The 27,016-nt window shown below is 52.9% G+C and overlaps 1 protein-coding gene across 8 annotated transcripts in view; it reads right to left on the bottom strand.

Moving 5' to 3' along the window:
- Positions 1–27,016, bottom strand: part of LRSAM1 (leucine rich repeat and sterile alpha motif containing 1) — a 33,953-nt gene that overhangs the window by 1,006 nt on the left and 5,931 nt on the right. For 6 of the 8 annotated variants that reach the window (XM_070453090.1, XM_020874908.2, XM_070453093.1 and 3 more), the window contains 19 exons: positions 26,909–26,977; positions 25,722–25,806; positions 24,611–24,732; positions 23,664–23,754; positions 21,490–21,620; positions 18,465–18,494; positions 18,053–18,175; positions 17,571–17,710; positions 15,959–16,003; positions 13,818–13,888; positions 11,177–11,276; positions 9,791–9,878; positions 8,721–8,795; positions 7,122–7,202; positions 5,638–5,733; positions 4,205–4,303; positions 3,524–3,655; positions 2,189–2,270; positions 598–734 (listed from right to left, as the gene is read on the bottom strand). In XM_070453090.1, the coding sequence (XP_070309191.1) occupies positions 598–734; positions 2,189–2,270; positions 3,524–3,655; positions 4,205–4,303; positions 5,638–5,733; positions 7,122–7,202; positions 8,721–8,795; positions 9,791–9,878; positions 11,177–11,276; positions 13,818–13,888; positions 15,959–16,003; positions 17,571–17,710; positions 18,053–18,175; positions 18,465–18,494; positions 21,490–21,620; positions 23,664–23,754; positions 24,611–24,732; positions 25,722–25,806; positions 26,909–26,977 (1,797 nt within the window). Of the gene's footprint in view, positions 1–597; positions 735–2,188; positions 2,271–3,523; positions 3,656–4,204; positions 4,304–5,637; positions 5,734–7,121; positions 7,203–8,720; positions 8,796–9,790; positions 9,879–11,176; positions 11,277–13,817; positions 13,889–15,958; positions 16,004–17,570; positions 17,711–18,052; positions 18,176–18,464; positions 18,495–21,489; positions 21,621–23,663; positions 23,820–24,610; positions 24,733–25,721; positions 25,807–26,908; positions 26,978–27,016 lie in introns of those variants that run through there. The other 2 variants (XM_070453107.1, XM_070453110.1) reach the window with 2 other exon arrangements.

The raw sequence follows: 27,016 nt of genomic DNA, 5'->3' as shown, positions 1-27,016 counted from the left end.
TTCCTCTTTTTGGGAGAGACAGGGAGCCATCTCTGGGGCCCAGAGCAGGGGTTTGGTTAAATTTATAACCACCAAGTCCTTCCCCATCCCTATATCATGGCATTCTCCCGGGCCAGCAAAGACCACGGGGTAATCAAACTGTTAACATTTTCTAAGTAGGCCTTTTCTAAGTAGGATCACGTGGTGGAGGCAACGGGTTTATTTTATGTGGTACGTTGTTTAATTTTTTTATAACAACTGTTAATTTTGTTTTTAAAATGAAGAGTTTTGGAAAAACCTCTCCAGAGAAAATTTTGTTGATATTTAATGACTTGGGAAATTTCCCTGCATGAATTTAAAAAAAAACTTCTGTTAAAAAAAGAAAAAGAAAAAAGGCCCAGCAAATGTTGTCAGCGTTACTCATGTTTTGGGTCCTGGGATCATGGGTCATTTTAATTTCCTGTATTTTCCAAAATTTCTAATGAACCCAACATATTTCTAAACTCTGCAGAATGAATCACCCATGCCTGTGAGGCTCAGGAGGGTGGCAGGCTCTGGGCAGGTGGGTGGGGGTGGGGACGGTGGCCCTGGGGTTGGGCCCGTCACCCCTAGACTTACCTCCCGTTCCAGGCACACCACACACTCTGAGGTCTGCACCTCCAGCAGCTCTGCCGGGGGAGCCGAGGGTCTCACTGCCTCGGGCAGCTCCTCGGGGGCTGTGGGCAAGATCCTGCCCTCGGGAGGCCTCAGCAGCTCTGTGGGGACACACAGCGGCTAAGCCAGGGTCCTGATCATCTGACCTGGTCCTTCCCCGGCTCAGCCTGCCGTAAAAGTGGACAGAGAGTTGGGCGGGGGGGTGCTCCCACATACCCTCTTGTTTCTCTTTGCTGAGCCTCATTCCACATCTATAAAGTGGGAGGGCTGGGACCCCAGGCAACTGGGGCCTCTTACCCCAACACACCCTGAACCCCTCTGGGCCACCCTGCAAACAGGGCTCATCACTGTCAGAGATGAGAAAGCAGGGAGGGAAAGCCACTTGCCTAAGGCCAGAGGGCCGCCTGATGGTGGAGCCGGCAGGCCAGGAACCCTGGGTGAGGGGCTCTGGGGAGAACCCAACCTTGAGCACAGATTCTCCACCAGGGGCCCAGGTGCAGGGGGCCCAGAGGCGCAGAGAGAGGACGAAATAGCTCTCAAGGCTGCTCCCCCTGGTCCCCGCCCCGGGAAAGCTCCCAGCACACCCACTGCTCTGCCCTGGAACAAGCATGCTCTGCCCGGGTCCCAGCCGCATGAAGCAGGATGTGAGAATCCATCTCTCATCACACCAGTGACGCCCGAGTCTCTTCACCCCTGAGCCCCCTCCCCTCACAGCACACGTTGTTCATTTAGTCTACGGTTTAAATTACAAGTAGTATTTCTTAATAATTGAAAAAAAAAACCTTATGATTTCTTTTTTTTTAAAGCTTGTCACAACCACCCTAGACCTTCTAAGGGTAGGCCGGGGGGGTCGGTGGGGGGGGTGGCCAGGGCGCGTCTATATTTCATGGAACACATGTTGAGTCCTGGGATTTGGAGAACTGTCAGGAAGATGCCTGAGGATCTGCTGGCCCTGAGCTAAGAAGGAGCTGTCCCACCCCAGCCCCTCCCCAGAGGGAGGCCAGGGTCAGGGAGAAGCCCTCAGGGTTAGGGTTAACCTCTCTCTGCCTCAGTTTCCTCATCCCTCAAAGGAGGGTAGCAGCAGCGACAGGAGACCTGATATGGTGATTGTGTCAAATGCCTGACACCTGTCCTGCTCGGCCCACAGGAGACCCCGACTCCTTCCCACACACCCCCCAACCCCTGCCCACAATCCCTCCTGCCTCCAACTCAGCCACAGCCCCTCCCCACCCCAGTCCACACCACACGCCTGCCCCAGGCGCAGAGCTGGGCACCGGGTCCGGTGGGTTTCTCCCACTACTCCAGGGACCCCGAGTATGTGGTTCCTGATGTCAGTAGGGAGGGTTTAGGGAAGCCGGGAGGGTCCCTCCACCACCGTAGGAAAAGCTCATGTTTTCCATTTGGGGGCCTATTTTTCTCATTTACAAATGGCTCCTTTAGAAGGACTGGCAGGGGTTGGAAGTGGCCCTTGGGACTCGTCCTGAAAGGTGAACAGGTAACGGCCCAGCCACGCCCCCGCATAAGGGCTCTGCTAGGAGAGGCGCGGTGCTGGTACCTGGTTGGGTCCTGGCCGCATCCAGCAGCTCCTGGGCTCTGCGCAGGATATTGTGCTGCAGGCCAGCCTCCGAGACGCCCACCTGTGAGGACCGAGGGGGCGGGTCAGGGCCTGGGCATGGCCCGGCAGGGGGCCCATGGCGCAGCACAGAGCTGCCAGGACCGCCTCCTCCCTGACTTCTGGCACCTTCGACTGGACACGTGGAGGCTGACTGGCCGGCAATCAGTGCGGTGGAAGGAGAGGGAAATCGGCGCTGGTGACAGAACGGGTCCAGCGAGTGCAGGGGCTGAGCTGACAGCTTTGGGCTCTCACAGCTCACAGTCAGGTGGTTCACACCGAGGCCAACCTGCTGAAAAGTGGCCGCACCAGACGCTCACAGTCCCTCAGCCTCAGAGCAAGTGCTCCTGAACTTGGGCAAGGTGGCCCACACAGTCCTTCTGAGCCCCAGTGTCTGCGTCTGCTTCTTGTCGAGGGACCAGGCAGCTCAGCAGAGTGGCCGACAGCACGGCCCCCGCACCAGACCAGCTGCCTGGGCTGGACGTGGCTCTGCCATGTGACCTCAGGCAAACTGCTACCTTGCTGTGTCTCCACGTCCTCATCTGGAAAATGATGATGACCGTAACTGCCTGCCCAGGGTTAGCGTGTGTGTGTGCTCAGCTGTGTCTGACTCTCTGCGAGTCCGTGGACTGCAGCCGGCTAGGCTCTTCCATCCACGGGATTCTCCAGGCAAGAATGCTGAAGTGGGTTGCCATTTTCTTCTCCAGGGGAATCTTCCTGACCCAGGGATCAAACCCACGTTCTTGTGTCTCCTGCACTGGCAGGCAGATTCTTTACCACTGTGCTTACCTGGGAAGCCTAGGTTATTATGAGGATTCAATGAATTTATATGTAAAACATGCTTAGAATAGTGTCAAGCACTTTTAAGTATTCGCCAGAGTTGGTCTCTGTCTCTTCTGAAGAGTAAGTGAATTCACGCAGAATGTACCAGGCGCAGGCAGTGCCGCCGATACAACTGTCAACCCATGGTGTGGGGAAAGGATGGTCCAGATGACCTCCAAGGACCTGCCCAGCCTATGACATGAAGATCCCATCTGAAAGGGGTTGGCGGAGGGGATGATCTGGGTTCCACAGCACCCCCAGCTCTGGCTTTCGTAGTCAAGTCACTGGGGGCAGATGGGGCAGGTGTTCTGGCCTGCTGGGAGCAAGGCGGCCCCAGGACATCTGTAGATGGCAAGCCATGCCAAGAACTGCATGAAGAGCAAGTCCCCTCCTTGGCCATTAGGTCAGGGCCCTGCCCGCCTCCCCAACCTCCCCCGAGGGGCTGCCGCTGTTCACCTTGGCCAGGTCCGCAGGGCCCATTTGGCTCAGCATGGCCAGTGAGAGGCGGTGGTGGGCGAAGATGGGCAGGTAGTGCTCGGCCGACAGCTCCACCAGGAGGGCCACCAGCGGGCGCTCCAGGCCTTCTTCCTGCAAGACACACCCGTGGGAGAAGTCGAGAGCATGACGGACCAGGAAAAACCACGAGGCCGGGACTTACAACAGCACACAAAGTTCAGACACAGATAGCGTAACAGGGAAAACATATTCTTGGGACTTTTCCTACCAAGACGGCTATGTAGGGGCATAGCGACAGATGTGTGAAGAACTTAGTTCACCGCCACGCGGCAGACCTGACAACGCGACCAACTTAAGTGCCCATCAAAGGGAGGGGAACTGTTGAAGCAAATGAAATCACCCAGATCCTAAATCACCAGATCCAGACACACAAGAAGATCTACACGCCCGGGGCTGGAGAACACTACTGTTGAGGCTCCATTTTTATTTTAAAGAAAACAAAGTGCATGTGAGGAGGGAGAAGGGACCACCCCTGTCCTGTCCGAGCCCCTGCAGTGGGGAGCGCACAGGCCCCGGTGCACCCATCACCGGAGATGGGAAGGGAATTCTGTCAGATGGACCAGCGAGCTGGTGCCGCCGGGGCCCAGGGCTCCCGTGGGGTGGGCGCGCCGCAACTCTCACCTGCAGCTTCAAGGATAAGGGTTTCTGGTTCAAAAGCCGCTGATACTGAATCAGCCAGTAATTCTCCTGCTTGGTTTCACTTTGGGCTTCTAACTCCGTCTGCCAAGAAGGAAGCAGACACTGTTAGTTACGAGTCAGGGAACAGAAACGATGATGGCACGGATGGCTGTGAACGGCATGTGGATGGACTTGGGTGTTTTACAAAGAACATCCCTCTCCAATAAGTCTCAATGTTTCATCTGCAGAAACCTGGGCGGCTGAGAGCTGGTGCCCCTGCCCCCCGCCGCCCTGGGCATCATGACTTGGAGGGGAGACGCCTTCTCACCTCCCAGTGGGAAGAACAAAGCAGTCGGCAGCCGTGTCCTTCCCCCAGAGGCTGAGTGCGTCCTCTGGGAGCCAGCAGGGAGAGAGCTGGGACCCGAGGGGCACCTTCAGCTCGGGAGGGCACGTCGCCCACCTTCACCCACAGAGCCGGAGCACTGAGAACAGGAGACAGGCGTACCCACACAGGAAACGGGCACAGAGACAAATGCACAAGGAAGTCAGCTATTTTCACACTGATTCCTCCGTCCCGTCACTCAACAAGCAACCCGAGCGTTGATCTGGGCCAGGCACCATTCTAGCTGCTAGGGATGGAGCAGTGAACATGTGGCACGTCATGTCATGGCAGCAGTAACGTCAGGGTGCTTCATGCCAGTCTGTGCTGCCTGCTGCGAGATGCCATTTTACTCAGTTCTCACAACTCTGGGAGGCAATCTCGACATCACAGGTGAGGACACTGAGCGACTGGTAGAGTGATGAGCAGGCTGCCCAAGATCCAAGGGCCGCCCCGAGTCAGAGCCAGATTCAGCCCAGGGTTTGGAGCCTGTGCTCCGAGCCACCAAGCCGCCCAGCCAGGACTATGGCTGCACGCTGGGCTTTGGGACTGCAACCTGGGCATCCCCCAGCTCCCTGGGTGGTCCCTCTTGGACCTAGCTAAGTGACTGGCCTGGCCCTCTCTGGACTGTGGACACACCTCCCCCTTCAGGAGCCTGTGACCCTGATGGTCATGTCCTGCTGGGGTGGACAGCGAGTCCCCAAGGTCCCTTGTGGGCAGTAGCCTGGCCACAACAAGTCTGGCCCCGCACAGCACATGTTAATGTGGTCTGTGCCCAATGGCACAAACGTCCCACCCGGGCTTGTGCGGGGCTTGGGAAGAGACTGGCCTCGCTGTTGTCTGTTCCTGGCATAGGGTGCGGCCTACAGTGGAGCTCAGGGGATGTCTAGGATAATGAAGCGTTTCTAAGAACAGTGAGCTCGGAGGAAAAGCAAGCCGGCGCATGACGTAGGTCTAAGAACAGTGTGAGGGCAGAGAGAAAGCAACCGGCGCACAATGTGGACGTACAAGCGCGGACGTAAAGCAACCCCATGCACGACGTGGATGCCACACGTACCAGGATCTCCCGGAGCTCCTCTTCTCGCTGCGTCTTCTCCTTGAGCAGCTGCTGGAGCAGCGAGCTCAGGGCCCAGCGTTGCTCCGAGATCATCTCCTGCGACACAAGACCGTGGCCAGTGCTGGGAGCTCACGGCACCCCAGCCCCCGAGGTCCCCACGGCACGGCAGCAGGACACCTCCCCAACTGGTTCTCAGTTGGGGGCCGTGGTGGGCCTGACTCCCATCAAGGCTCTGTCTCTGATCTCTGGCTGAGGATCAGGGGAGAGTGTGGAGGTGCCCTTCTCCCCAGCCTGCAACTCCCTTCCGCAGGGGGTTAAGGCCGGGCATGGGCTCTAGTGACCAATGACAGTGCAGTGATGAGAAACATCAAACAAAGGGAATGACAAGCAGCAGGGACCTTGACTTCGGGCTCACTGACTACAGAGCACCTGGGCAGAAGCAAAGGGCAAGAGAGGGGTGAGGGACCCATGCCAGCCAGCATGGAGGAATGGGCACACCCCAGAGAGCCCTGTCTGTGTCCACATTCCACTCCTCTTGGAATATCCCATGGAGACCCCAAAAATGGGAGCCCCACAGCTCCAACAGGCAGGAGATAACCACCGTGCTTGGTGGGTGCCTATGTTGGGGGTTGAGCGCCCCTAACCTCTGCATGGCTGAGGCCTGTCCCACTGATCTCTGATGGCCCCATGACACAGGATGGGTCTAGAAGACTCCTTCTACTTTATGCAGGGGCAACCTGGAGGCCCGGGGAGGGGAAGCAACCTGCCTAAGGTCACACAGTGGCAGAGCTGTGACCAGGACTCCAGGCCCTAGCTCTCTTCTACATTGAGAATCCCACAGGATAAACAAAGACTTGTCCGCCGAGGACAGACACAGGGACGGGGACAGACAGAAGGCTCTGCTTGAAACCCTGGTACGGGGCACAGGCCCTCTCACACCGTGGACCCAGCCCCTCTGTGAACGACTTGGGAGACCAAGGCATAGAATAGGGAAAGGGCCGTCCCTCTGCCCCTCCTGGCCCAGGGCACACAGCAAGGGCCAGAGATCAGAGGAACTGCCTGCAGGGAGTGACATGGTCCCCGCTATGCCCTCTCCTCCAGACATCCTGGGGTTACCAAGAATGCTGTCCCCTCGGGGGTGTTAGCCGTGAGAACCAGTGCCCCAGAAGCATGGCTTAAGAGAGGCAGGGAGCTCAACAGTGACCCGGCTCTAAAACAAAGACAACACGGAGATGGAAATGCAGCCTGGTGAGCCTTGGCAATGAAACCCTCCTTCCTCTGACCTTCCTGCCTAGCAACAGGTTGACCCACCCCTAACCTGGGCCTGCGCTGGGCCCCCATGAGCCTTCTGGGGTCGCAGCATCCTCCAGCATCACCACCTTGTCTGCAGGAGGGCAGCTGAGAGGGGTGGGGGCACCAGCGGGAGGTCTCATCAGTAGGGGTGGAGTGGGGGGACAGGGCAGGCCAGGGAGCCCTAAACATACCTGCAGTGCCTCTGTGTCCAGGGATTTCCTCTTTAACTCCAGCTGTGTCAGCTGCAATAACTCAGTTTCTATTAACTTAATCTAAACAGAAGACGAGACAGGGGTTTTTTAATTCACATTAACCACGGTTCAATCCTGCGCTGCTGCTCCTGGATGGCCAAGTGGACCTAAGAATCCTTTCTGTGGGTGCTGGGGGAGGCTCTGGAATGAAGGGGACTGAGAACCTGGTAAACCTTATCAGTGGGGTTTTAAACATAATTCGTTATCTCAAGGGCCTGAGTGCTTATCCTGGCCAGAACTGCTGATCAAATGCCGGGCACAGGGCTGGCCCAGAGGGGGTGCCCATCAAGGTGCATGGGATGAAGGGGCTTCCTTCAAGGTGTGGGCCAGAGTGAAGAACAGATACGGAATTCTCAGAGCCTCTTGCCAGTTCAATTCTCTTGCTTCCTCTAGGCAGCTGTACACAGAGGAGAGCAGAGGGTAATGGAAGGAACTGAATTACAGTAACAATAACACAGTCACTGACATTTATTGAGACGGCACACGCTAGGACTGTGCTATGCACTTTTTACGCGTCTTTTCCATTGCTTCTCCTCTGCTGTTGGAAGTATTACTGTCTCTATTTCACAGACGAGGAAACCGAGGCTTGGAGATATTAAGCAACTTGCCCAAGGACACACAGCGGTAAATGAGTGTGCCTTTTCCTTGAGGTGTCCCTGCTTCTGGTCTCCAGGGGAGCAGCTGGCCTGGTGGGTCAGACCACCCACAGTGAGGACGTCTAGGGGGTCACCACGTACCTCCAGGGTGTGACTGGGGGCTTTTAGTCCTGGGGGTCAGACCCCCACAACCAGTGACTTCTCTACTCTGTGCCTATGACCCTGTGACCTTTTCCCCATGACCCCACCAACCCCTGGTCAGAGGAATGAGATTCATGTCCGGCAATGTGGGGTTGAAATTAAAGGAGAAATAAAAGGTAAGTTGGTTTTGGCCAAAAGAGAAAAGAAGAAAAAGAAGAAGGAAAAAAAAAAAAAACCATGCAAAATGTGGAATTGAAAGTGTGCTGAATACGACGTGATGTGCGTCCCATAGCCTGAAAGCTCGCTTGTCTCCAGCCACCCTGCCACTGCTCAGGGAACACAGCGAGCCAGACAGAGCCCTGCTGGGCAAAGGCTCACTCAAGGTCACCCAGGGGTCAGCAGCGGAGGCCACGCGAGAGCACGCCCCAGGCTCCGCCCGCCAAGGTGGGGCATCACCTGTCCCCAGCTCCTCCATCCGGGCCACAGGACGCTGCGGTTCGAGCCAGCTGAGGGGTCCTGCCTGGGGTTGGTCAGTGCGGGGCTGCTCAGCGATCAGGGCCTCCCTACCTCAGCCCTGGGCATTGTGACAAGTGCTGGGCACAGGTCCCACCAGCCAGCACCCACAGTGCTGTCCCAGGCACCTCCAGCACCCTGAGTAGGTGACACCCCGTGAGGCTCTGTGAGGGGAGGGAGGTACTGGGGAGACCTCCTGCCAGCCTGGCCTGGAGGAGCCAGGACTCAGACCTTAATTGCGGCCTCTGAAAGCCCACAGAGCGGGCCTAGGGCACAGGGCCATGCTCACCTGCTTTCGGATCTGCCGATGCATCAGGTCCTTCTTCACCTGGAGAGCCTCGAAGGCTGCCTTCTGCATCGCGCTCTGTGACAGACAGCATGGCCGCTCAGGGGGCCCAAACACAACCTGCCTCAAAGACACCCTAGCCTATGCCTTTTCCATTTCTTAGACAACAACTTTCCAGCTCACTTGATTTTTTAAAAAATAATACTTATTAAGCACTTACTACCTGCTGGCCACGTGCTCAGGGCTCTCCCCATGGTGTGAGTGGAACGACTGAGGACAGGGGTGGGGGGAGGTGCCTTCACTGCCCCATTTCACAGATGGGGAAAGTGAGGTTTGGGAAAGTGAACTGGCTGGCACTAGCACGCAAGTCTGTCCAGCTTGGAGCCTCATCTTAACCCCAAGGCCTGACATCCTCTCTGAGAAATACAGCCTTTTCCTCAGACAATCCTGCAAGGACTAAGTCCACAGCATCATTGCGGGGGAAGAAGAGAGAGATCGGAGTTGGGGAGGAAGGAAAGGGAGCGATGGGCCTGTGATGGGAGGATGACGTCACAGAGGGAGAAAGGAGAGAAGAAGGTGGGGGACCCTGACAGGGGGGACTCTTGTTTCCATGGGGAAACCTGGGACTTGAACAATTTGGACAGAGGAAGGGGGAAGTCAAGAGGGGTCCTTCCTGGGCTGGTCCACACACTAGCACCCATTAAGCCCATTAAGCCCAAGGGAGAGCAGATGAAGGGTGGCGGGACTGGAAGGGAGAAGTCGGGGGCTCGTTCCAACTCTGCGGGGCGGGTGGGGGCGGGCACTGCCACCAGGTCCTCACGAGGGAGCCCCACACAGCAAGGGGAGGGTGTGCCCGGGAAGGAAACCTCTCCTGACTTCAGTGAGCGGAAACCACCACCCAGAGAGCCCTGTCCCTGCCCCTCATCCTGACGGTCTGTGCATTTCTAAACTCTCTGAGCATCTTGGTTCTTACGCTCTCCAGAACAGCGCCTCCACGTGGTGTTGAGCCGCCCTGCTCTCGGTTCCCTGCACCCTCCCTGTGCCCCTTCCCCATGCCCTGGGCAAGGGCTCACCTCCTGCAGGATCTGGCTGATGGCTTTGTTCTGATCCATCTGTTGCCAGGAAAGAATCTGCTGGAACCGCTCCTCCATGTCAGCCATGCTGCCGGAAAGACAGCAAATTCACTCACTCTCTGAACATTTCCTGAGCACATACTATGTGCCAAGCACCTTGGAGGAGATGGAGATAAACCATTTATTCACTCAACAAGGCTTATGGACCACCCACTGGGGGCCATGTCCTGGGCTGGGTGGACATGGGAGTTTTGTCTGAATCCCACAGCCCTGGCAGGGTGGTGGCGGAGTCTGTGTCTCTGGAGCTGGGGAGGTGATCTCTGGGAATCCTCTCTATGACAACCCCCTGAAGTGGTGGCCTGCCTCTGCCCACCCACCCTCCATCGACAGGGAACTTATGACCTCTCAGGCGAGCCCCTTAGGCCAAGACAAAGTTGTCCTTCCTGGCACTAACATCTCACCCTCCAACCCAGTGTTTCTCAGCCCGGCCATGGACCTGCCCTCGTTCCCCTAGAACAAGTCTAGTGTCACAAAAATCCAAACCCTGTCACTTTAATATGTCTGTTATTTAGGTACAATCTAGGTTTTCAGTTTGTGTCATGATAACAGCTGCTATCTATTGAACCCTCATGTGCTGACATTATGATCACTAAGGCCTATCAAGTCCTCCGGTAACTCTAGTAGATACTGTCATTAATCCCCATTTTACTGATAAGAAAATCAAGGCTGAGGGAGAGAAAATAACTTGCCCAAGATGTCTCAGTTAAGAAATAGAAGCGGGATGTGACTCCACAGGGCTGCCCCGAGTGCCCGCGCTCCTAAAAACAAGGTCACACTACCCGTCAGGCGGGAGACACCTGACCCTGCAGGGACACGGGGGGGGGGGGCTGGCATGCTCCAGGGGCACCAGGGCTGCCCAGTGGGAGGAGAGACACCACAGTGGTCAGAGCTGCTGGCCTGTCCTGGCTGGGGCTCCTGGGCCTCGAAGGCACTTTGCTCACCTGCTGGGCACGGCAGCTCCTCCAGACACAACCATGGCGCTGGGGTGAACTTGAGGGCCAGGCCCAGAGTGGCCGTCAGCACGAGACGACCCCCTCACCATACCCTCGAGGGCACCCCACTCCTGACCTGTGACCTGGGAGAATGAGTCGCCACAATTAAGAGCACACTGCCTGGGTCAAACCCTAAGCTCTGCCACTGGCTGGTTGTGCTTCTTTAGGGTCCGGCGAGAAAAGCCACAAAGACAGGCAGTCACTTATTCCTGAGGACCTGGCCGGGGGTGGGGTGGCCCACACGTGGCAGGGGATTCCTATGCCAACGCTCACTCCACAGCTCTGAGCCAGCTCTCCCAACTTGCTCACGCGGGAAGCCCCTTCCTCATCTTACCTGGAGCAGGCCTGCTGGACCAAGTTCTGCCTCTGAGACTCGTAGGCCATCTGGATGAGCCGGCTCTTACAGCTTTCAGTTAGCATCTGCTGCATGGCGGCTGGAGAAACACGTTGGGGGTGGGGGGGGCGCAGTGGGGGGCAGGGCTGAGCAGCCACTCCTGATGGCCTGTGGGGTCACCTGGTCACCCACCTGATGGTCACCCTTGGAAAAAAATCTTTTTTTTTTAAAATTATAGAAGTAACTTCAGTTTAAAAGGCTGATGAGTTGTAAGAGACTGAAAACACTCACGCACAATCTTCTACAATCTTGTCACCCAGAAATATTACATTTTGATATATCTTCTTCTGGTCAATTTTTAATGTATATTGATGGATTTTAAAAAATTTAAATGAAAGAATTAAAAGCAGGGACCTGAATATTTGTATACCCATGTTCATAGCAACACTGATCACATCAGGCAAAAAAAAAGGTGGAAACAGCCCAAGTGCCTATTGATAGACAAATGAATAAACAAAACAAGATCTAGGGACTTCCTTGGTGGTCCAGTGGTTAAGAATTCACCTACCAAAGCAGGGGACACAGGTTCGAGCTCTGGTCCAGGAGGATCCCACACGTCATAAGCAACTAAGCCTGTGTGCCACAATTACTGAGCCTGCAACACCTAGAGCTTGTGCTCGGCAACGAGAGGTCACCGCAGTAAGAAGCCGTGCACTGCTACTCAAGAGCAGCCCTTACTTGCCACAACTAGAAAGATGCCCTTGCAGCAACCAAGACCCAGCACGGCCATAAATAAAATTTTTTAAAATGTGGTCTATCCATACATTGTAAGATTTCAGTCTTAAAAAGGAAGGAAATTCTGACATAAGCTACAACACAGATGAACTCTGAGAACATTATGTGAAAGAAGCTAATCACAAAAGGACAAACACTGTATGATTCCACTTACACGTGGTCCCGAGAGCAGTCAAATTCACAGAGACAGAAAGTAGACTGAAAGTAGAATGGTGATTCTATAGCGTCTGGGGAAGAGGGTAATGGGGAGTTCCTATTTAGTAGGCATACAGTTTCACTTTGGGATGATGAAAAGGTTCTGATGGTGGTGATGGCGAATAATGCACCATCAGAACTATCAATGCCACAGAACTACTCATTTACAAGTGGTTACAATGGTAAGTTTTATGCTTTGTATATTTCACCATAATACAAGAAAATTAAAATGATTATCACATTAAATATACCTCCTTTCTCACCTTTCATGAATGCATCCCTATATCAACACGGCCATGTTATCAGCTACAGAGCACTATGGTGCATTAATGACTGAAAGGTGCAAGTGAAAGTTGCTCGATCCTGTCCATCATTTTGTGACCCGTGGACTATACAGTCCATGGAATTTTCCAGGCCAAAATACTGGAGTGGGTAGCCTTTCCCTTCTCCAGGGGATCTTCCCAACCTAGGGATCAAACCCAGGTCTCCCACATTGCAGGCGGATTCTTTACCAGCTGAGCCTCAAGGGAAGCCCATGGATGACTGAAGTTTTAAAATAATCCTTTGTTTCAGTGCATCCACAGTCTTCTTGTGATTATCAAATAGTGCTTCTACAAAGATCCCTGCTCAAATATCTTTGTGCACATCTCACTATTTGATCACTTCCTAGAATAACTCTTAGAAGTGCACAGGTTTAAGGTCATGAATAATATATACACGAGTTACCCTTTCTGCCTGCCAGAAAGATCCAGCTGATTCATACTCCCTCTGGCAGCACACAGGACAGCCTGACACCATATACCCTCCACCACTCTGGGTTATTACCTTTTCATTACTTTTCTTGATGTTTTTCAGTTATAAAAATAATACACGCCTTTTTTTTTTTTTAAAGCTAAGCAATAGGGAAGTTTGAAAAGGTGAAAACAAAAGCCCCCTAATACTAAGCCTATTTCCAATCAGCTATTTGATAAACATCCATCTGGCAATACAAACACAAGGCTTCTCTTTATAAATGGTGGATAACAGTGACCTTCAAATTCGGAAGTTAATGATATGACCCCTCACGGGGCAGGAGTGGGATGAGATGGTTTACGGGACATGCTGGCCCACCACCGGGTACACGATGAACCTGGGCTAAAGGTGCACAGAACATCCCATCCTATCACTCAGGCTCTGAAGAACGGTGTGGTGTCCACTGCCCTCATTTGTGTGGACAGTGAAGCACCCTGGGACCCCTCAGGGAGCAGCAGGAAGGCGAGCTCCCAGGAGCACAAGAGGAGCTACCGCAGCTCTCAAAGAGAGCAGCCCCGACAGCCATGGTTTATGAAATGCTCGCTCTGTGCCAGCATGATCTTATTGGACCTTCGTAATGACCCAACGAGGCAGATTATTACCTTCCTCCCCATTTTATAGATATGAAAACTGAGGCTCGGAAAAGTCAGGGATCAGTTATGTCCCTTAGGTCATATGGTGCCTGAGCTGGGATTTTTTTTAATCCAAGTCCAGCCTGACCCCAGAGCCCATGCTCCATGACAGGATTTGATGGACCGTCTTGAGGGGCAACCCCCCAGCACTCCCTAAATGTGACCAACAGGGGGATGGGACGGCTGTCCCCTCTGCTCCCAGGGCCCCGCCCGACCCCAAGACTCACAGGCTATCTCACGGCGCCGCAGGCTCTCCGCCTCCTCCTGCGTTATGGACATCAACCGTTCCATTCTTATTCTAGAAAGAAAGTGACCCACGTGCTGAGCAAGTGTAACATTTCCAATAGGAAATCTCACCAGATGACCACCACCTCCTTCAAGAAGTCCTCCCTTATGTACCAAGCTGGACATGCCCTCTGATATGCCTGTGGCATTATGCACCTCCCCTGGGGCCCTGTTAACTTTTACAGTTAAGAGCTTGCGGCATAAAAAGATGAACATTCCTTTAGAAAAACAGGCCAAGGATGCAAACAGCCAATTCACTGATGCTTAAATAAAAGTGACCTTAAAAAAAAAAAAGGAACATGTGGAAAGATTCTTAATACCGCTAATGACGAAAAAAGTAAGACTTTCTTTTCAAATGTTGGGTTGGTTGAGCTTAAGAAAACTAGATAATAACTGGCAATGGCAGTGAAGGGGGAGAAATGGGTACTTCATATACTGTTGAGGGATGTGAACAGTCAAACGTGTTTTGGAAGGCAGTCTGGCAATACCTAGCTAAGTGTTCTTCCAATATTTCCTTCTATAAACGTTCACCCAAGTCCCTAAGGGTATATATAGAAGATGTTTACTGTCATATTGTTTGTAATTACAAAACACCGGAAGCCACTTAAATGTTCAGAGGGCTAACTATGTAAATTACGATATAATTATATAGACATAGTTATTACAAATAATGAGGTTTTTGGCATGGAAATACATCAGTGAAGTGAAAATAAAAAAGTAACTGCACATGTGTGCACGTTGCTTGTGTGTACACCTATTCCCCACCTCCCATACACACACACCAGACTAGCGCAGTGGTTGAGGGGCAGACAACCTCCTTCACGTTTCCTGCAGGGTCTGACTGCATCAGAAGCAGCATGAATCACCCGAGCACTCAGCCCAGGCCCATAGGCCGTGCAAGGGAAGACCGCCCCTGCTGCATCCCTGGAGCCCAGGCCCAGTCCAGAGGGCACTGGCTCGGTGTGCTGAAGAGTCGATACTGCCAGCCACAGCTTGGTTCAGCCTTGACCACCCCCAGCTGCCACAGCCCCCAGCTGAAATGGGCAGGGTGCTGGGGCTAACCCTGCGACCCCACGTGAGCCCCCCTGCAGGAGGCCTGCCCAGGCAGTCAGGAGCCAGGAAGGCTGGGCCCATGGGAAGGGAGGCTCCCCAAGGGCAGCAGCCAGGTCCACACTGACACCCGGGGGTCCCTGAGAACCAGGAGGGACTCACGCGAACACCCCCAGGGAGTGGGGGGTGAGGCCACCCCACCTATCACCTTTTCTAATGACTAAGGGGGGCACCTTAACACAGCCAATTTGGAAAGTGCAGAAAACACAAAGGGAATGAAACAAAGATCACCACCTCCAATTCCCACCACTCAAAGATGTTCAGCGTAAACATTCGGGGTGGGTCCTTCTACTTTCTGAGCATAGATACAAGTAGGTTGTCTTTAAGAAATGATACACTGTAGATACCACTTTTCCACCTAGCAATATAGTGTTCTCCTTAACAAGGAATATTCTTCTATAAGACATTTAATGCTTACAGATTACTCCTCTGTACATAATTCATGTAAACAAATTTTTCTTTCCAGAAATTTCTTTTCTAACTATTTACACTAGAAATACAATTGGACATTAATACACATACATTCTTATTCATGTCTGAACTTTTCTCAGGACAGTATGTTTTAACAAACTTGAAGGCAGCGATTCTTTTTAATTCAGAGCTCCGTAAGGGGGTGACTCTCCTCATGATAAAGTGGAAGTGTTAGCCACCAGCTGGGCCGCCTCTCTGTGACCCCAGGGGCTGCAGCCCCTCTGGCTCCTCTGTTCGTGGGACCCTCCAGGCAAGAGTACTGAAGGAGGTTGCCATGCCCTTCTCCAGGGGATCTTCCTGACCCAGGGATCAAACCTGTGGGTCTTTGCATTGCAGGCAGATTCTTTACCATCTGGGCCACCAAGGAAGCCTGAATCTCCTCACAGCTCTAGGAAATCTTTCTGACATAACCCTCGAGAATCATGAGGCCTTCTCTCCCCAGGTCTGCTCACCTGCAGGAAGGCAGGCAGTCATTGAGAATGCGCTAGAGCAAAACACTGACCTTTCGTTTTCCAGAGACTTCAGAATCTCGGAACTTTTCTTTTGCCTGTGAAGGAAACCATGAAAAGCCGGCAGTCATTGGTGGGTCTGTTTCCAACAGAACTGCTGAGGGGGCGCTTGTGAACCGGCCACTTAGGGGCTCTGTGTTCTCAGGCCAATTCCTCAACCACTCCGAATCCCAGCTCCTCATCTGTGAAATGGGAAGAATATTTTTGTAAAGCTTCATGGAGTATTGGTAAAGTGTGAACGAGAAGACAGACATAAAGTGCTTCACACGTAAGCGGCAGCCGACAGAGGGCAGTTTCCTGGGTGCCGCCGGGGGTGGGCACACTGCACGTGGCAGGCCAGCCAGCTCCCTCTGGCACTCAACTGCAGGCGAGGGAGGAGGACTTGGAGGACAGTGGACAGAAGGCTGGAAGCAGCAGGGCGTGTGGCAGAGCCTGTTTCTGGAATCTTTCCCCAAGAGACCCCCAGTTAAACTTTCTCAGGCTTCTTGAGACCTCTATCCGGCCTGGTTTCTCCCATCGGAGCTTGCTCCCTGCGGCTCTTGCCTTGGACAGAATCCGTTACGGTAAATCTCACCATAAGGCAAATGGCTGACCTCAGAGTGACAAGTGACTAGAAAGCCAAAATATTAGAGCAGGATGTGATTTTAACTTGTTAAATCCACTCACTTTACAGATGGAAAATTTGGGAGGCAAAGATCCAATCCGTAGCAGCCCCCAAACAAGAGGCAAACCTTGTCATCCCTGGATCAGATTCTTTGAAGTGTGTTAGCTGCTCAGTCCTGTCCAGCTCTTTGTGACCCATGGACTGCAGCCCATCAGGGTCCACTGTCTATGGAATCCTCCAGGCAAGAACACTGGAGTGGGTTACCATTTCCTCCCCCAGGGGATCTTCCCAACCCAGGGATCAAACCCGCGTCTCCCGTGTCTCTGGCACTGCAGGTGGATTCTTTACCCGCTGAGTCATCGGGGAAACCAGATTCTCTTAAAGTCAGTGCCAAATGTAGCACCGAGACCTTGGGTAGAATCAGAGACAGTGAGAGAGAGATTGAGCCCCATGTGGGCATCACGCTGAGGGAGGCCTCTGGGTCTGAGGACCGGGGAGACGGGAGCTTGGCCTCCGGTTCTCCTGCAGGAGCTTCTGGATGAGGTTTCTGGGTCTGAGGACCGGGGAGGCGGGAGCCTGACCTCCGGTTCTCCTGCAGGAGCTTCTGCATAAGGTTTCTGGGTCTGAGGACCGGGGAGGCGGGAGCCTGACCTCTGGTTCTCCTGCAGGAGCTTCTGGATGAGGTTTCTGGGTCTGAGGACCGGGGAGGCGGGAGCCTGACCTCCAGTTCTCCTGCAGGAGCTTCTGCATAAGGTTTCTGGGTCTGAGGACCGGGGAGGCGGGAGCCTGACCTCCGGTTCTCCTGCAGGAGCTTCTGGATGAGGTTTCTGGGTCTGAGGACCGGGGAGGCGGGAGCCTGACCTCCGGTTCTCCTGCAGGAGCTTCTGCATGAGGTTTCTGGGTCTGAGGACTGGGGAGGCGGGAGCCTGACCTCCGGTTCTCCTGCAGGAGCTTCTGGATGAGGTTTCTGGGTCTGAGGACCGGGGAGGCGGGAACCTGACCTCTGGTTCTCCTGCAGGAGCTTCTGGATCCGGCTGGAAATGCTCTGCTCTGTCTGCTTCAGTTGCTCCTGCAGCCGCCGACGCTCTGCGTCCAGGAAGCGCTGGTGCTCACTCAGGCCCTGCTCCAGCCGGGACTGCTCCTGCAGCAGGACAAGCAGAGGTCTGGGGTCTGCTGGGACCCCTCCAGGCACCGCAGAGCAGCCAGGGGCCCAGGCCTGAGATGAGGAGACCAGGTTTCCTCTGCCTTGCCAGCTCTCTGTTGTCTTTGGACCAAGTCCTCCCCTTGCTAGGCCTGAGGGTGTCCACAAATGGGACACTAGCTAATCTGTACGGATGACTCCTCCCCAACCCTGTGTCCTGGAGGGTGGGCCTGAGAGAGGTCACCCCCACTGCCTTCCCACATCAGAGGGACCACAGCCTGAGTCAGGAGGCCTCCGGCAGAGGGAACACACAGGCCTGACCTCACTTAGCCGCTCACGAACCTCTTTGACCGTCTGAAGGATCTCATCCTTCTGGCTGTTGCTCTGCTGGAGGAGCTGGGCGTGCTCTCGCTGCCCGAGCTCCAGGCGTCGTTCGAACTCGAGTTTCTCCAGCATCTTCTGTTCCTGCAAGAACGGAGACCCTGGTGATGCTGGCACAGGCTCTGGGGGGTTAGCATGTGAGAGCTGCAGGGGATGGGCTCAATCTCTCCAAGCCTCAGTCTTCTCATCTGTAAATTGGGGACATCTTCCCACCCACCCAGGCTGGGTGAAACTGTGGAGAGGTGATATACATATGGGGCAACCGTTACTTTACCCTCTGATTTAGAGGTTGGAAGAACTTGTCTCCTCAAATATAACAGAAGAGATGTTTAATGAGAAGAAAAGTGACAGAGGACAAAAGACATCTTCTTACCTTCCTCTTCTCATAGTCTGAGAACCTATTCTGGGAGGCAAAAAAAAGAAAAGATAGTGGTTAACAGAAGGTGGGCAGCAGGGGTTCTCACTGGCCCAGAATCCCCAGGCAGCCTGACAGCCCTCAAACTTGCAGGTTCATCCAGAGGAACTGCCTTGGAGGGCTGGGTAGGGGGTAGGGGATGAAGGGGTTGGCTGTTTGATAAAGGGTTCTGGATGGTTCTGATGGACACCAGGGTTGAGAACCACAGGGCTTGGTTTAAGAGCTTCAAGTCTTAAGTTCTGGTAATGCAGCTCTGAGAAGGCATGGGTGTTCCAAAAAAGAGACCAAGAAATGGGTGTTTGACCCCTTGTACGTTTGCACGGCACACCTGCAAGCTCCCAGCTCCAGCCCCCAAAACAACTACAAATGCACCAAGGTGTGTGTGCAAGTTCCTGCAGAATTGTTCAAAAGAGTGAAAACACTGGAAATAACTCAAATGCCCATCAGCATGCAATTTCTAAGTCACGATTCATTCACACAGTGGATTATTACAGAGCTACTGAACGATGGGGCAATCATGGGTGCAGCTACAGAAAGATGTCTGCCATCTTTCACTGTCTGTACAGCATGATTCCTCTCTTGTAAAAGCACCACCACCAAAACTCAACTCCCAGCTCTGGGGTGGCTGAGCAAAAGCCACGAAGGAGATTTATTCATCAGTTCATGGTGACTGCCTCCAGGGGCTGGGACTGCAGGACAGGAGGGGAGATGCTCACTCCATATATTTCTGTATTGTTTAGATTTAGAACAAGGAGCATGAATTACTTTTGTAGTTCAACATCAGAGCATGCATGTGCACACACACACTTTTTTTTTTTTAAACCAGCCTTTCTGTTTAGTTATCTGGTTCTGAGATCAGGATCAAGTGTTAGAGCTATAAAACCAGCATCCTATAAAGAAATAAGATTTTCCCTGTGCCGAAGTACGAGTAAAATTTGAGCTTATCTTTAGTTTATAGATAATACCTGAATATATTCTCCTTGTAAAAAACTAAGCAAGGCATATAAAAGTATCCACTGACTACTCCCAGGCCTAATCCTTGTTCCCTCCCACCCTCCCTAGCCCTGCTCCCATGTAAATATCATTACTAGACCTAAGTCCATGCATCTACCTACCTACAATTTGTGCCTTTAGAAAAAAAAAATACATTTGTATGTGTTTGCATATACAAACATTTTTTAATGAAGGTATAATTTATGTACTGTAAAATTTATCTTTTTAAAGACGTGTACAGGTCTATGAGTTTTGACGACTGCATACAGTCATGTGACCATCACCACAATCAGATGTGAAGCCTAGCTGGCTACAGGTGGTGCCCCCTCCCAGGCGCCTCGATTTGTGGGCTCCCGTGGAGGAGCATACGGGTAGGGGGTGGGGCACAGAGGCAGTTTCTGTCTGGCCTCACCGTCAGAGGCACCCTGGTCACTGTGGGCAACCCTCGCTGAGCTTCCTCCTGCAGCCCTGACCTATGCTAGGTCTCCCCCGGGGACCCGGGGGGTCTACTCCCCTCGAGCTCCATCAAGCAGGGAGACAGACAGGAAGCAAATCCTCTCTTGAGTAATTCTTCATGTAATTACAGCTGTGGCTGTAATGGAGTAGGGCCCTGTGGGGCCTTCCCAGGACAGATCCCCTCCCCCTTCACAACATCCTCCACTTGCCTCTTGTCTGTAGAGATTTTAGCCAAAGAAGTAACTTAAGAGAAATGAGGAAACACAGAAGCAAAATAGTCAAGCAAGACAAAATAATTGTTTAGCCATTAAACAAAGGCAAGAACCTTTAGTTCCTCCTCAAAGGCTACAGATAATGTTCTGCGTCATATTACTCAGCTGTTTCGCAGACACTGAAACCCCCACCAGGTGGGAAAAATGAGCTACATGATGACCAGACTCAGCCATGACATGAACTGCTCCATCTTACACAATTCCCAGAACTGGCCTCAAAGAAATGGGAACAAACCGACTCTGCAGTTACAGATGAACTGTGCCCAAAACAATCAACATGGTGCTGATCAGGTTTGCACAACCAACTTCAAGATGATGCTCTGCACGCAGCCCCCTCCTCTGCCTCCACGCCCTTGAAAAACCTCCCCTTTTAAAACCCTTTGCCCCCTGACCCACAGTGGGAAGCTGGTTCCTGGGGACGTGCATCCAGCTTCTCCCCAGGATAACTAGCTTCCCCAGTAAACCTATCTTTCTTTTCACCCAACACTTATCTTTCAGTGTTGGATTCCTGAGCGATGAGCAGCTGAACCCAAGTTCAGCAACATAGGTTCTCCCAGCAAATGCACAGGGTGCTCTGAGAACTTCCATAGACCTGACCTGGGCTGCTGCGTCGGGGAAAGCTTCTCAGAAAATGTGCTATTTCAGCTGGGAGCTGAAGGATGAGACTGGAGAAAACAAGCGGGGAGAATCCAGCAGAGGGAACCCCCTATTCAAACACCCCAGATGTTCAAGGACAGAGAGGAGTGGGACAAAGCTGGTGCTGGTGAGCTAGTGGGGTGAGGCCGCCTAGGAGGCCTTGTGAAAACTTCTACATGTACAAGTGCTTAACTGAGTCACTTGGCTTCTGGGACTGCAGCTCCCCAACCAGGGATGGAACCTGGGTCATGGCACTGAAAGCCTGAAATCTTAACCACGAGGCCACTAGGTAAAGAATCCGCCTGCTAATGCAGGGAGACAAGGGTTTGATTCCTGGGTCGGGAAGATTCCTTGGAGAAGGAAATGACAACCCATTTCAGTGTTCTTGCATGAAAAATCGCATGGACAGAAGAGCCTGGTGGGCTACAGTCCATGGAGTCGCAAAGAGTCAGACATGACTTAGCGACTAAACAACAAGACCATGAGAAAACTCCCAGTATGTCCGTTTGAAGAGAGGTAAATTCTAGTTTGATGGAGGAATCTGGGGGCCAAAGCTCTGAACGCCCCTGCGTGTGCAGAGCCCTTCCTGCCGCCCACCCCACATGCCAGCAGGCGGCGTGACTTACCTGCCACTCCTCCTCCTCCCTGCAGAGCCTGTCCGTGGGCCCATCGGGGCTGTCCAGGGAGTTCTCAGCTCCATCCTGCTCCAGGACTGGCAGCAGGTACTGAGATGGGGGGTAGTACTCCAGCCCTGACTCTGCAAGAGACGGACACAGGCTGACCGACAGGGAAGGAGACCGCCTTGCAACCCAAAGCAGTCCACTGCTCCCCTCTGATGCTGAGCCCTCCTGCGCTGCTCACAGGCCTAACGCCTGGGCCTTAAATGTGGCAAGCTCTCAATAAGCGTCAGCTGAGTGAATAAATCTTCCCGCCCCCTGCTTCTTTACCATCCATGTGAGAATGCGGAGATGAAAAATGCCTGTGCTTCGTACAGAAGCCTGGGTTCAAGACCCAGCTTTACCCACAATTTCCTGGGAAGCTTCCTCCTGTATACTTGAAAGGATTCACACATTTTCCCCATTTTGTCCTATTCTTGCTGACTTATAAGTACTCTTTACACATTACAGTTAATAACCTTGGATCTATAACATATGTTGCAGCTATCTTCTTCCAGCTGGTAATTTATCTTTTGTTGTTGTTTGTGAGTGTGCTTGGTTGTGTCCAATGCTTTGCGACCCCATGGACTGTAGCATGCCAGGCTTCCCTGTCCTTCACCATCTCCCGGAGCTTGCTCAAACTCATGTCCACTGAGTCAGTGATGCCATCCAACCATCTCATCCTCTGTCATCCTCTTCCTCTTGTTTACCCATCAGGTTCAGTTCAGTTCAATCACTCAGAGTGTGATCTGAGTTCAATCACAAAGAGTGTCCCAACTCTTTGTGACCCCATGGACTGCAGCACGCCAGGCCTCCCTGTCTATCACCAACTCCCGGAGCTTCTTCAAACTTATGTCCATCAAGTTGGTGATGCCATCCAACCATCTCATCCTCTGTTGTCCCCTTCTCCTGCCTTCAATCTTTCCCAGCATCAGGGTCTTTTCCAATGAGTCAGCTCTTTGCATCAGGTGGCCAAAGTATTGGAGCTTCAGCTTTAGCATCAGTCCTGCCAATGAACACTAAGGACTGATCTCCTTTAGGATGGACTGGTTGGATCTCCTTGCAGTCCAAGGGACTCTCAAGAGTCTTCTCCAACACCACAGTTCAAAAGCATCAATTCTTCAGCACTCAAGCTTTCTTTATAGTCCAACTCTCACATCCATACATGACTACTGGAAAAACCATAGCTTTGACTACACAAGACCTTTGTTGGCAAAGTAATGTCTCTGCTTTTTAATAACCCATCAGGTTAGAAGACTTTTATCTCACCAAGTGTTAGCCAGGCTGTGGGGAAGAAGAGTCCTCTCAGATTTACATTCCTCAAGGATGTAAACCTATGTAACCTCTTCAGAGGCAATACAGAGTGCTTGTCCCTGTTCACCTACCAACCCCGCTGCCCTACCGGAGACCTGGATTCAAGCCCTGGGTTGGGAAGATCCCCTGGAGGACGTGGCATCCTGCTCCAGTATTCCTGCCTGGAGAAGAATATTGGAGTAAAGGCAAGAATTCCTGCCTGCCCACTGTGCCAGAGACGTGTGGGGTAAAACGTTCATTCCAAGAGCAAATGGGAAATAACTTTCAGTTGTTCCACTAGAAATACTCTACAGCAGTTTACAACAGACAGAGCCACATGTTATGGGACAGGAAAAGGCCCGGGACCTATTCTTAAGTGAAAAAGGCAGGGCATAGAATCACCTGGTACAACATCTTCTGTGGGTATTTTTCTTTTATGTTTTTAAGATAGCAAAACCAAATAGTTCACATACACATTTACACCTGCTGCGCTGTGCTTAGTTGCTCAGTCGTGTCCGACTCTTTGCAACCCCATGGACTGTAGCCCACCAGGCTCCTCTGTCCATGTGATTTTTCAGGCAAGAACACTGGAGTGGGTTGCCATGCCCTCCTCTAGGGGATCTTCCCAACCCAGGGATCAAACCCAGGTCTCCTGCATCGCAGGCAGATTCTTTACCATCTGAGCCACCATACTTCCTCACGTGACAAGCATCTTTCCCTGTTTCTCCTGCCAGATCTGCAGAGCTCTGGGCAAGCAGGGAGCCTCCACTGCCTCGTTGGCACAGAGTAGTCCCAGGGGCCATGGTTTGTGCTCGCTCAGGGAAGGACGCGGGCTGCCTGGCTTTATTTACCTTTGCACAGGAACTGCTGAATGGCCTCAGTGCCCGTGCTGCACACCTCCTGCGGGGGGTAGACCATGGACAACACGTCGAGGCTCAGGGTCTGCAGACACAGGAGACCCATCTTTATATGTCGTTCACTTCACCGCTCAACACAATCAAGACGATCTTTAAAGAGATAATCAAGTTCAAAACAAAGTCACCAGTATGGGCCCTAGTCCAGCATGAACTGGTGTCCTTAAAAGATGAGGAAATCAGGACTCAGACGCATTCCAAGGGAGGAGGGTGGGAGGACGCAGGGAGAAGACAGCAGTCCAGAAGCCAAGGAGAGAGAGGCCTTAGAAGAAACAACCCCTCCGACACCTTGATCTTGGACTTCTGGCCTCCAGAAGTCTTAAGGTCCCAGCCTGGGTGCTTCGTTAGAACAGCCCCGGGAGACAACACAGTGTCCCAGGTGACCGCCTTGCCCTCCGCCCCCAGCTCTGATGAATCACGATTTCTGCAGCTCCGAGCCAAGGCTGCTCCCTCCCTGCAAGCGCCCTCCAGACCCAACCATATTGGCTCCCCTGCTCCTCCCATAACACGCCCTGGGCTTTCCCACCTCCTGCCTTTGCCGAACTGTTCCTCCACCTGGAATGCTCCCATGACCCCGGTCAACTTCTCCAAAGCTTTCTCCTCTTTCAAGGTCTGGCTCAAACACCATGTCTTTCACAGTGTTAATGAACCCATCAGGATTCAGCATTAGCTTTTCACTCTACTAGGAATATGCTTTGCTGCCTCCATTATGACAACAAGTCACCTAATTACAGTCATTCACACTCAGTTCTCTCTGTGAACCCCTGAGGACCTTGAGATCTCCATGACCTGTTATCCTGTGACCAGGGCAGGCCTCCAGGAACGTGGGAGGGGAGCGGCGGGCAGGCCAGGCAGGCCCCCAGGCGAGAACATGGCTCACCTACCTCCAGGGTTCGGACGTGCGCCAGCATCCGGGGCAGCCTCTGAATCTCATTCTCACTGATGTCCAGAGTGCGCAGGCTCCGGAGCTCTCCCAGCGTGTCTGGCAGCTCCTTCAGCCTGTTGTCTGGAGGGGTCCCAATGGCACAGCTCAGCACCCCACGGCCCCTTCCCCAGCTGCTGGTCTGACACCCGCCAGGACTGGGCAGAGGTGCGTGCCCCCCTCTGAGCCTGGGGCATACCCCAGCTCCATGAGAAAGAGCAGTGGAGTTTCAACGACCCAGGTTCAAGTCCCCGCTCCACCATTTATGAGCTGAGTGACTTTGGAAAACTGACTTGACCTCCCTGGACCAGTTTCTGCATCAGTAAAATGGGGGTGCCCACACTATTTGGCCTTAAAGGAATACTGAGGGATTCAAAGAGATGATGCATATGAAAAGGTGCTCAGCACAGGGCCTATCACATGATGTACATATCACAGTAAGTGATTAGTAAATTGAGTGCTATTATGTTTATGATTATTTATATGTTACAAATGGGTAAACTACAGCATCCTGTGCAGAAAGAACTGAAGGAAAAGAGGAGAGAGCTGGGGGTACAGGGAGGCATGTGTTAGAATTTCAGCTCAGTCACTACCACACTGGCTGGTCTTGAGCAAGTCACGGCTCTCTGAGCCTCGTTTTCCTCATCTGTATATTGGGACTAAGACCTCCTTCCTCTCTCTCACACACTTGTGGCACCCCCAAGTGTGGAAGTGCTCCTCACTGGGTGGGAAGGGGTACTCAGAATGGCTCTCAGTCAGTCCACATTCTCACCATCCATCGCCCACGGTTCTAAACACAAGTGATAGAGTCTTGGGGGCCTAGCTGTCAACACTGTCTGCCCTCCTCCCTGTAAGGCCCCAGCTGGGAGGAGCTGCAGGAATCCTTCAGATGCCCTGTCTCTGGTTACTATGGAGACACACCGACCACAGAGGAGGTCCGACAGTTTGAGTGACACCTGGGAGCTGGCTGCCCTCACGCTCAATGGGTCCCAGGACGAGCACCCTGGGGACACGAGCTGGGTCAGCTCAGAGCAGACCGAGGGTCATGTGGACAGAGCTTCCCGGCCCCCTACCTTTCACATTGAGGGTCTGGAGCTGGATCAGGTTCCCAATGGAACGTGGGAGATAGGTCAGTTGATTCCTTTCCACGTTCAAGACCTAAGAAAGAGGGAGAATGGCATGAGAAGGCACACGCACAGACAAAATGATGCCTACCCCACTTCTGACCAGGCATCATCCAGGCACCACACCCACATCTTTATCTCCTGACAGCCCTGTGAGGAAGACACCAACTGTCATGATCCCGTCTGAGAGATGAGAAAACTGAGGCTCAGAGTGGTGAAGTCCTGTGTCCAAAAGGCAATGCTAGACTTTGAACGTGGTTCTTGCTGAGGCTGTACCATTTATACTGACCACAAAACACCTGATAATAAGGGGATACAGGTGAGGGGGCACGTGATGAAGCCTTGTTATCCCAGAGTGAACAGAAGGAAGCAGAGCTGCATCCAGGCAGTGGGACCCGCCTGAGGCTGCGGGGCCAGCAGCTGGTGGAGCTGGGATTGAAACCTGGGCTGATCGGCGGCACCATGAAGTGAATGAGGCTGACAGGATGACACAAGAAGTAACCATTAAAAATAAACAGATATGATGGGAAGGCATGCACGTTAAAAATAATGTGGCAGATGAATATTCAATGAACCAAAGGATGGCTGTAAGTGGTTCTTATCAGGTATCCAAAAGTTACAGAACAGTGAATGCACCAATTCTACAAAAACACATATGTAAGAAAGGATGGCGCGTCCTCCTCTGTGAACTGGGGATGATGCTGACATGTGCTCACAGAGGGGCTGTGAGCAATCAGTTGACAATGCAAGTGAAACTCTTAGCTTGATGCTGGCATGCAGCGGGCGCTTGATAAATGCAAGGGGCTGCCACTGATAAGAAGCAGAAGTGGGACGCCAAGTCAGAGAGCTGACTTCATCATTTGGAAATGGTGGGCTTGCTGGGTGCTCTTTTTCTGTAAAGTTGTGGAAGCTAGTGATGCAATCCCAAACACACATGCCAAAAGTTCTGTGGAGAGATGCCCACAGCCCAGATTGCAATGCTGACACCACCCCTGGGCATCTCAATAGTAAAGGCGGAGGAGCTGGCGGCACCCAGGGCAGCCCGGGCCGGAGAACGACCAGAACATTCTAGGTCTGTGTGGCTTCAGTTTCTTACTTAGGGGGTCAGAGGTGGGCTGTGTCTCCTGCACCCATACCTGCAGGGCCGTCAGCTGCCCTGTGTCTTCGGGAAGAGCTGTCAGCTGGTTATCATGAAGATCCAGAACCTGCGGAAGGGAAATGAGTGGAGCACCTGAAGTCCCCGA

This window comes from Odocoileus virginianus, chromosome 2 (assembly GCF_023699985.2).
Source record: "Odocoileus virginianus isolate 20LAN1187 ecotype Illinois chromosome 2, Ovbor_1.2, whole genome shotgun sequence".
NCBI classification, from domain to species: domain Eukaryota; kingdom Metazoa; phylum Chordata; class Mammalia; order Artiodactyla; family Cervidae; genus Odocoileus; species Odocoileus virginianus.
This window is presented reverse-complemented; position numbering and strand designations above follow the sequence as displayed.